This window comes from Miscanthus floridulus, chromosome 8, assembly GCF_019320115.1.
Source record: "Miscanthus floridulus cultivar M001 chromosome 8, ASM1932011v1, whole genome shotgun sequence".
Taxonomy (NCBI): Eukaryota; Viridiplantae; Streptophyta; class Magnoliopsida; order Poales; family Poaceae; genus Miscanthus; species Miscanthus floridulus.
In genome coordinates, this window is record NC_089587.1 from 176151562 (window position 1) to 176162001 (window position 10440).

General features: G+C 46.6%; 1 protein-coding gene across 2 annotated transcripts; it reads left to right on the top strand.

Annotated features, from left to right (window-relative positions):
• The first annotated feature begins 689 nt into the window (after positions 1 to 689).
• On the top strand, positions 690 to 3983 carry LOC136477584 (sucrose transport protein SUT5-like). 2 transcript variants are annotated; one of them, XM_066475789.1, is made up of 9 exons: positions 690 to 1021; positions 1140 to 1205; positions 1579 to 1677; positions 1820 to 2003; positions 2112 to 2214; positions 2339 to 2414; positions 2528 to 2707; positions 2777 to 3160; positions 3274 to 3983. In XM_066475789.1, the coding sequence occupies exons 1-9, from the start codon at positions 779 to 781 to the stop codon at positions 3553 to 3555; spliced, it is 1617 nt and encodes a 538-aa protein (XP_066331886.1). In that variant the 5' UTR covers positions 690 to 778; the 3' UTR covers positions 3556 to 3983. The 2 variants fall into 2 exon arrangements, with proteins under 2 accessions (XP_066331886.1, XP_066331885.1); XM_066475788.1 differs by having other exon boundaries at positions 1820 to 2214.
• The last annotated feature ends 6457 nt before the right edge of the window (positions 3984 to 10440 follow it).

The following is a 10440-nucleotide window of genomic DNA, read 5'->3' on the forward strand; positions in this document are numbered from 1 at the left end:
TTTATAATACACTATAGAATATATTTTCATAACAAATATATTTGGAGACCACAACTCTTGATATTATTTATATATAAATCTAGTAAAACTTATAAAACTTTGACTCTTTGAGAGGTGAGATATATATATTTTTTATTTTGAAATTGGGGGAGTACATTATTTTTATTCTAATAGTAAACAAGTGAGCTTTGGATAAGATAAATACAAATGTACAGGCATCGAATCAGTAATTCGGTATCCATTAGTTTCCTGACAGCCAGCCCTGGACACGTTGAGATTCTATTCTATCAAAGTAATTTTTGGATAAGATAGAATCAAATGACAAGATTTATATTGATAATAACACATTTCGTTAAATTAAACTCCGCGTGAAGAATAAATTTCTAATAAGGAGAAGAATCCTCATATATTGCAATCCAATCCAATCCAATCCATTGATGTCAGCCCTATCCTTTTTTTTTCTACCAACTGTATATATCTTGATGAACCGCCATTACTCCCTGCCATCATGGCAGAACCCCTTACCAAGAAACAGATTAAGGACGGGATAACCTTCCCAAACAAACGGATAAAACCTTCGGCCCGCCGTCTCGCTGCCGGGTGGGCCACCCGCCATAAACCACACGCGCCGGGCCATCCGCCCCCGGCCTTCAAAACCCCCGGCACCCGGCGCTCGTTTCGCTATCTCGTCCAAGTGACCCCCCATCCCTCCCGTCCGTGATCATTTGCCTGTCCCTATCGTCCTCTCTCTCCCCCTTTTTTCCTTCGACCAATCCGCATGCTTGTTTCGTCCGCCGCCGCAGCCATGGACGGTGACGGCAAGGAGGACGCCAACAAGCAGCGCCTCGACTGGGCCACCATGAACCTGGAGCGCGGCGTCGTCGGCGGCGAGAAGAATGGCGGCAATGCGAGCCGGAAGCCGCCGATAGGCATCGTCCGGCTCTTCTTGGCCTGCATGGTCTCCGGCGGCATCCAGTACGGCTGGGCGCTGCAGCTCTCCCTCCTCTCGCCCTACTCTCAGGTACAGTTCATTTTCATCAGTTCATGTCGTCTTTTGTTCTTTGGTGTCTGTTCATACATGTTTGGTTTTCTCTGATAATTTTCATGGCCTGATCGATGTTTGGTATATGCCCGCCCAGACTCTTGGGATCTCGCACAGCTACGTGTCTCTGACATGGATCTGCGGGCCTATCGCCGGATTTGTGGTACGTGCATTCTCTTGTTCTTGTATATATATGATTCTGATTCTGATCCCATCTCTTACTACTAAGTTGCTAGGAGTATTTGGATAAAGATAAAGAACGTTAAATTTTGTGAAATCAAAATAAATCTGAGCAGGTTATGAAACTGCTCACCTACGATTTATTTCCATCTTAATGTTGTAGCATTGAGGTTTTAATTACCAAGATTTATTTTTCAAGAGATAAGATAATTACCAAGATTTATTTTCAGGAGATAAGATAAGATAATTACTACCAAGATCCGTTTTCATACGTCCGTCCAGTCATCTTCTTCTCCTTTTCCGAGGCCGGCCGGGGATTAATGTGGCCATTACTCGAATTGATTTCTCGTTGGCAGGTGCAACCCATCGTGGGCTACTACAGCGACCGGTGCACGTCGAAGATGGGCCGGAGGAGGCCCTTCATCCTCGCTGGATGCATCATCATCTGCCTCTCTGTAAGCACACATCATGACATCACACTTTTGCGTTGCGATTCCTTTGCTTTCTGTACTTCACTGCATACTGGCAGTAGAGATTCCGTCGTGTTTGTTTGTTTTTTACTGATGATGATGGATGCTGGTGCTCCGGCAATGCAAGGTGATTATTATCGGGTTCTCGGCGGACATCGGGCGGCGCATGGGTGACACCAAGGAGCACTGCAGCACGTTCACCGGCTCCCGCTGGTACGCCGCCGCCGTCTACATTGTCGGCTTCTGGTTCCTCGACTTTGCCAACAACACCGTCCAGGGACCGGCTCGCGCGATGATGGCCGACCTCGCCGGTGAGCATGTGTTTCGCTGCCGGTTTCTGTATTTGAACTCGATCACACGCACGCAGCGTAGCGCAGGATTAGTGATGCTAATGTTTGTTTGTTCATTTACTGCTGCAGCTGGACAGCACGGGCCCAACGTTGGCCAGGCCATCTTCTCCCTGTGGATGGCTCTCGGTAGCGTGCTCGGATACTTGGCCGGCGCCAACGCGAAATGGCACGAGTACGTAGCCCGGTCGCCTGATTCGTCCCCTTTTGTTTTGCTTTCCTTTCCTGAATCATTTATTTCTTTGAGGTCGTCCACTGATGTGTTGTTGACGATGCCCTGGTTGATCCATATCCATCAGGTGGCTCCCTTGGCTCAAAACCGCGGCGTGCTGCGATGCCTGCGCCAACCTCAAGGGCGCCTTCTTGACTGCGGTGGTGAGTTACTACGAGCACCACCATTAATGTTGTTGCTTCATTCGTCTCGCGTCTCTCGTTGCACTGAGATTTTGATCGATATATCGCTTTCCTTTGGTTTGTTGATTGATCAGATCCTCATTATACTCACCATGTCGGTCACCTTGTGGCTCGCCGACGAGGAAGTAGTCGACAAGGACAACGTCGACGCCTCCGGCGGCGGCGCGTGCTCCGCGTTCGTCGATCTCTTCAAGAGCCTCAAGAACCTGCCCCCTGCCATGTTCAGCGTGCTCGCCGTCACGGCCGTCACCTGGGTACGTACGCGCGCCGCGCCGCACACCACTGACTCGATCTGACTGACTGACTGCCTTTCTCGATCGCAGCTCTCGTGGTTCCCGTTCATCCAGTACAACACGGACTGGATGGGGCGGGAGATCTTCCACGGCGAGCCGCAGGGCGCGGGCGGCAAGGCGGACCTGTACGACGCGGGCGTCCGCGAGGGCGCCGTGGGCCTCCTCTTCTGCTCCATCGCGCTGGGCGTCACCTCCTTCCTCATCCCCAAGCTGTGCCGGAAGCTCACGTCCCGGGTCGTCTGGTCCATCAGCAACCTCATGGTGTTCGTCCTCATGACGGCCATGGTCGTCCTCGGCATCGTCTCCATGAAGGGCTACAGGCCCTCGCTCGCCGCCTCCCTCTCCGCCGGCCCCGAACATAGGTTCAAGAGCGGCGCACTCGCTATCTTCGCCCTCATCGGCATCCCTCAGGCCGTAAGACACGAGTTTTGTTTTAGCATTGGATTATTGCTAGCTGTTCTTCGGAATCCAGCCGTTCGTGCAGCTTGCTTGCATTGCTTAATTGTCGAATTGTTGCATGCACGCAGGTGCTGTTCAGTGTACCTTGGGCCGTTGTGTCTGAGGTTGCCGCTGAGGAGGGCGGTGGCCAAGGTCTCACCATTGGCGTCCTCAACATTGCCATCGTCCTTCCACAGCTGGTGATCGCGCTCAGCGCAGGCCCCATCGACGGCGCCTTCAACAAAGGGAACACCCCGGCCTTGGGCATCGGCGGCGTCTTCGCCCTCATTTGCGCGGTCCTGGCGCTCGTCCTTCTCCCAAAGACGAGAGGCGTGTCCCACGCCGCCATCATGGCCGGCGGCGGCCACTGATCTATCTCCATGCCTGTCGCAGAGGCTGGCCGGCCGAGAGTGGATCAGAAATTCAGAGTTTTCGGCCGCACCCGATCCATTAAAAACACAAGGAGGAAAGCACAGGGTTGGTTTAATTTCTATTTGTTAGATAAACCAACCCGTAGTGTTTTGGAGTCTGTTCATACATGCCTTAGGTTTAATTTCGGCGATTAATCTATCTACTACTACTACTACTATTATTATTATTATTATTATTATTATTATTATTCTGTGTTAGCTTTATTTTCCGATCCATTGGATTGGACTGTGCTACTTTACAGCAGGAGAGGGCGAGATAGGTTTTTCCAAATGTTTTGCACAACTGGAAATCTCGTCTCAGGTTCTCTCTGGTGTAATAGAATGGTTATAGGTCTGATTATCAATGGAAAAGAAAAAAATTGCAGTCATTTTCGTTTGACGTGGCACGAGTAAGATCTGAATGTTTTTTGTTTGTTTGTTGGCACATCATCCTTAAGCGACAAAGTAAACTCTGTTGCGAACAAGTCATTGGTCTTGGGTACTTGCTGGTCAAAAGAAGCATTGCCATTGTTGGCAGCCTCAAGCACTGAACCATCAGATGCATTTCAGGAATCAGCCAGACCCAGACGGCAGCTAGACGTCTGCTGTCTGCATCTTCCACCCATCTCATGTTGGTGATCGGTAAAAGCTTGCAGTAGCCATCTGCATCTCACATGTTCGTGATGGGTAAGCTTGCAGGGCACCAGAGCCAGATGCAGGTCTCCTTACTGCAAAGAGCAGGGCAAGCCCATGTGTGTTACCCAGCGAGGCGGTTATGCCCCCTTCTTTATCGATCATCTCATCGTCACATTTCCCAGAAAGAATCGTAGGAGCCTAGCTTGCCAAGTTGACACTATATGTGGCTACAGCATCAACCTGTTGGTTTTTGGCAGCTGTTAATTTCATTGCTGGCCTTGCATGACGAGCTGTTTCTGCGTTACCCACCCTCGCGGCACGCCGCACACCCATTTTATGGTTTATTATATGCACATCCTCAATGCAAATAGGTATTGAACTTTTTACCTGTAGCGCTATCCAAAAGACGAATGAATCTTGTATTTTAGGTGTTGTTGTTGGAGATAGCCTATGCATATCCTCAAACCCTCCCAGCCTACAAACAGGAGGAGCACCCAAGAACGGAACACACCACACACGCATCTATAGAAAATCAGCCGGTTCACGGGTTCCCGTCGCGCAAGACTGCAACCAACTAGCTGCTAGGCACGAGGGCTTGGCGTCGGGAACCCAGCCGCCGGACGATCGCACGCCGATGGGCTGCAACTGCAAGATCATCGCCGCCGCCCTCGAGCTGGCGGTGCTGGTGATCGGCGCGGCCGAGGCCCAGATCCTGCCCACCCCCTGCATCCGCATTGACTGCTGCGACGGCAAGCCCGAGTGCGGCAGTGCCGGCCCCTGGATGACCGTGGACGCGGTCACCCCGCCGTCCGCTGTGGCCTTCGCCGCCAGCAACGCCAAGGCTCGGCCAGGTGGTGCACCTCGCAAGGTCGGCGCTGGGAACTAGTCCTGTACCTAGCTAGTGTCCAAGGCTCGGTCGCTCGGACCTTTCGGACGTCGGGTGCTGCATCTGTGTCTACTACGTAGGCTATGCCGTTCTCGTGTGGTGTTTGCAACTTGCAAGGCTTATCCATTCTTGTCCTATTCGGTGTTAGCTTTGTTACTGAAAACAACAGTACGGATATTTTCCGACCGTATTCGAAATCGAATCCGTTTAGAGGGGTTGAGATCTGTTCGTATCCGAGTCCGGATATCCAACATCCGATACCGTATCCATATCCGAATACTCAAATCGCATATTTATGATGTCGATATCCAATCGTATCCTATCCGACATAGTTGACACTATCCGTATTCGAATCCGAATCCGGACAGAAATATGAAAACAAATGTAATATCGGTGATATCCGTCCGTATCCGATCCGTTTTCATCCCTCCTCTTACGTAAGCTACTGCCTATCTTGCTGGGCGTTGTTACGTACGACGGTTCCATCCACAGATGTACTGCCTGTATACTCAAATTTAACCATCTGCATCTGCATGTTCAGTGTGGAAGAACTTCAAAGGAACTTTCGGAAACAATCGAGCGTATAGAAGTTACTTAAATAAATGTTCTGGCTTCAAAAATTATTGTTCCAGCTTAAATAAAGGGTTCTAGAAATATATGTGATTTGCATCGTAACACGTAACTTTTAAAAGATACACCTGCTCAAATTTCCTAAATATGAGCTGTATATAACCCTTACCACTGGTTATTTAGGGTGTGATACTCTGTTCACCTCATGAGAGCTTAGTGAATAGCGATCATATCCGAGGCTTGTAATTGTATTTAGTAGACTCTTAGTGACTGATTAGGCATTAGCTTGTGAGAGCTAGATAGTTGGCCTGACTACACTTGCAATCTTGGTGTGCGCGGAGCCTTGGAACCTTGGTGGCTCCTTGCAACGTCGATGACCCTCCAAGCTTGGTTTGGAGTAACAGTGACTTAGTATTTGGAGATGAGGAGAACCCCTGTTTGGTAAAGAAATTTCGTAGTAGACGAGAGAGTCAGGTATCAAGCGGTGAGCCTAAGTGGCTTGCCATTGTTGTCTTGGTTGGCAGGGGCCTTTATAGTGAGCCCAACACCATAGTCCAGCACCATGACCAAAGGCATACTTCAGTGGAACTATAAATAGGTGTTACATTTGGCAATCGGCACCACGGGATACATAGCCGCGTCTTAGAAGCTTGCCTTTCTTGCTTTTTTGTTTTACTTATAACATTTACACTTCTGCTTGCATGTGCCTTTACCGGTTATCCTAGGCTACTTGATATAATTAGTTATAGATTGCAAAATTCTTGTTTGGTATACAACAAGTGGAGGCACTAGATAAACACAAAGGTGCACATATTACTAGATTATTGTTTTGTTTATCTAGTGTAGAATCAAGTTTTTATCCTTAGGTTACAAAGAAAAATAGTGACTCAATTCACTCCTTTCTCTCTTGGATCACACCTTTGGACCCTTGCAAGGACGTTGATTTCCCTTCACTAATTTCATTATTTACTAGTCCTAATTGATGGAGAATGAACTTTCCTCACCCACAAATAGAAACACTAAATAACACAACAAAAAGACTATCACAATGCAATTTATTTTCCTTAGTATTTACATGCAGACGCTCCTATACATACACACACTACTTATATGAACACACAGATATACACATTTTCGTTATAAGCACCCTAAGAGATTGAGCTAGTAGATTTTGAGATTAATAGAGGTTGTGTATATCCGTGCACCGAGGATTGAGATAGTAGATTTTGAGATTGATAGAGGCAGTGTATAGACCTTTTTGCCTTGTTGTTGATGGACATCACCTAAATGAACGAATAGCTCAGTTTTTTCTAAAATAAATTCTAAAAAAAGAAAAAATAGGCACTTTGAATCCGAGTAAACATGTTAGATACAGGGAATCTAATCAATGAGCTACGTTGAGTCCGCCGTCGTTCGCGAGCCTCCTAGCACGGGAATTCAAGCAAAATCCACAAAGACGTTGGAAAGAACAATCTAAATTCTAGTAAGAGCAGATATCAATTATCAAACACAAAATAATCACTAGTAGGGCAGCATTGTACTCGTAGCTCTCATCAAATACCATAAATCAATAAACACATAACCATTTGTTGCGAAACGTGTTACTAAGAATCATCATCTGATAATTCAGCACAATGTAGCAATAAGTTTGATTGTTACACATTGATCTTCGCTCTGTTCGCTTGGCTTATAAGCAGTACTTTTTCAGCCAACGAACAATATTTTTCTCTCACAACAAATCAGCCAACAGTACTTTCAGTCATAGCTTATCAATCAAGTGAACATGACACTTATTCACAACAACTACAGCAGTAAAGCTTTCGCATCCCAAAAGCTTTCGGACCTGCTATGAATAATTCAACCATATACATGCCCCGACAAATTCATGTCTTCCCAAAAGCTAAACACAGCCTAGCTTAGCGAGAACGCTCGCTCGCTTCGTTTCCACCTAGCCAGGCTAAGTGCCTGTCAGTGTCCTTCTGGCACCTAGTTAGGAGGCCTCTTCAGCCAACCAAACATACTCAAATTTGCTTAATGGAGCCTGGATAGGGGATAGCTCGGAAACCAAATATGTCCTATGTGGCTACAATATGAACCTGATGTGTATTGTTAGTATAGTAAGTTTCAGGTAGCAATATGGCAGCCATTAATTCCAGATATCACAAGCCATGGTGATATATATATGACAAATTTAATTTTCAGATTTTACATGCCCTGCCAAGAGAGATACGATAGCTGTTCATTGCTGGCCTCGATCTCGAGGCCACGAGTAAACTTGGTGTGGTGTGTTTTAGTAGTACGAAGTATAGTATAAGTTTTAGCTATCAATGTGGTAGTTGTTAATTTCAGATATCACGAGCCAGCAAAGGTGACGATATATGACAACATTTAATTTTAGATTTTACCAGCCAAAAGAGATATGGCAACTGTTCATTACTGGCCTTGTTCAAGTAAACTTGGTGTGGTGTGTTTTGTTAGTATTCTCTCCATCCTATAATATAGTGTATTCTAGAAATTTTAAGATAAATTAAGAAAGAACATAAAAGACGCATATATCCTCATGTTATTTCCTAATCTTTTCATCGGCATAATTAATGGTGATTGGATGATAAATAGAAAGTATTTAATACAAAATTAATTTTTATCCTATAGAATGCATTATATTTAAGGATAAATTTTGAATGCTAGAATACACTATATTACAGGATAGAGATAGTACAGTATAAGTTTTAGCTACCAATATGGCAACTGTTAATTTCAGATACTACGAGCCAGCAAGGGAGATGATTATATGACAACATTTAATTTTAGATTTTACCTTCCAAGAGAGATATGGTAGCTGTTCATTGCTGGCCTCGATCATGAGGCCACGAGCTTTTTCTGCATTACCCTCGCCACACCCAGTCATTTGTCCTGCAGTGCACATCCTGAACCCCTCTTGCAGCCTAGATTTTTTTTAATTTTAACACTTTTTGTAAACTAATTTTAATTTAACATTGTTTTTTTTTTCAAAACTAACACTTTTGGCCGCGCCTATTACCATGGGACGGCGAAAAGTCTGTGCCACGCCATGCATGATGGCGCGGCGGGTGGCTGACGTGGCGACGTCCGGAAATGCTGACCGGTGACGTGGCATGGCCTGCCACGCCACCGATCTTAGCGCGGCAGAGCAGAATAAAAGCCCCGTGGCCAGTCCCGCCTGCCCGAGCAGCAAGCCCACCTGACCGCGCCTGGCCGCCGCGCCTACCCGCGCCAGCCGCCGAGCACACCGGCCGCCGCGCCACGAACGTCGGCACACCACGGCCGTCAGCCACCCGCTGCGGCCGCTGCGCCCGCACATCGGCACGCCACCCCCTCTGGCCACGCACGACGGCTACCCGCCGCACCCGCCGAGGCCAGCGCTCGTGCCTCCCGGCTCGGTCTAGCGCGCCACCGCCGCGAGGACGAGCGCCGCTGCCGCGAGGTACTCCCCTAATGTATTTGTTGATTGAATCGACATTGCTAGTATAGTAAGTTAGTAAAATAAATAAAGTTAGTATAATTAGTAAAGTATAGTTAGTATAATTAGTTAGTTTAGTTAGTATAGGTAATATAGTAAGTTAGTATAGATAGTAAAGTTAGATAGTTTAGTTAGTACAGTTAGTGAGTCTAGTTATACATTGGATTTAGTCTAATTAGTTGTTATAGTTAGCCTTGTATAGATGTTAATATTAGATTAGTTAGTATAGTTAAAGTTAGAATATGTATTAATATTACTATGGACATTACGTCCGACAATTTCGACGACTTGATGATGTTTCTTGAAATGCTTTTGCAGATGGATTGTTGTGTTAGAGTTTTATACGGAGGAAGTATTAGACAAGAAGATGGTATGTTTGAGGATATGGAAGAAGAATTGGAATGGTTTGATGAACCTCCTAGCTTCAATAACCTTTGTGTCCGTTTGAATGCAAAGTTGGACGGCGATTTCACATTGAAGGGGAGGTTTGATACTGGGAAGACTAGGGCACACTATGTCCTCATGCCCTTGCGCGACCCTGCTCACTGGTCCCGCTACACTAGGGTGCTCTAAGGTTCCAATGTGCCCATGGCTGAGGTGGTGGTGGAGAATGGGTACAGGATGCATGGTGTTCAGGACGGCCCATCCATTGATGGTGTTGGAGGCAATGAATAAGAATTAGGGGTCGAAGGGAAAGCAACTCAGGATAACATAGATTTGGACGGTCAGTTGACACAGGAGCAGTTTCATTCAACTGTAGTAGGCTGTATAAGCAATGAATTCGATGTGAATGAGTTCGAACGGGAAGAGGAGGAGTAGGAGGATGAGGATAGGATCGGTGATGTAGTTAGCAGTGATTCAGATGATTCTGATGATGATCAAGGAGGTACAGATGCTACGCCAACACCGGTTGATGCCATGCCAGTACCGGTTCATACTATGCCATTACCAGTACCAACTGAGGTTTTGCATGGTATCTAGGCTCAGGGTAGACTAGTCACAGATTTAGTAGCAGATGATACCCCCTATGATTCATGGGATAGAATTAGCTAAGCGTAGCAGTATGTTCCACCACTACCTTACACAGCGACTGAGCTTGAGCAACTAAGGTCGATGAACGTACCTTTCAGGGGCGTTCCAAACTATAGGGATATCAGCATGATGGATATGGCAGTTTGTGACACTGGTCTCTAGATGTGTAGGAAATCATTGTATGACCATGAGAAAGAAACCCTTAGGAAGGGGATGATATTCA

What these genes read in the sequence shown, in the direction of transcription:
- LOC136477584 (XM_066475788.1), top strand. Translation starts at nt 779, where the DNA reads ATGCTTGTTTCGTCCGCCGCCGCAGCCATGGACGGTGACGGCAAGGAG. An exon ending in GGCCTATCGCCGGATTTGTG is followed by an intron (nt 1,206 to 1,578) that starts GTACGTGCATTC and finishes TCTCGTTGGCAG; the next exon opens with GTGCAACCCATCGTGGGCTA. An exon ending in GCCAACGCGAAATGGCACGA is followed by an intron (nt 2,215 to 2,338) that starts GTACGTAGCCCG and finishes CATATCCATCAG; the next exon opens with GTGGCTCCCTTGGCTCAAAA.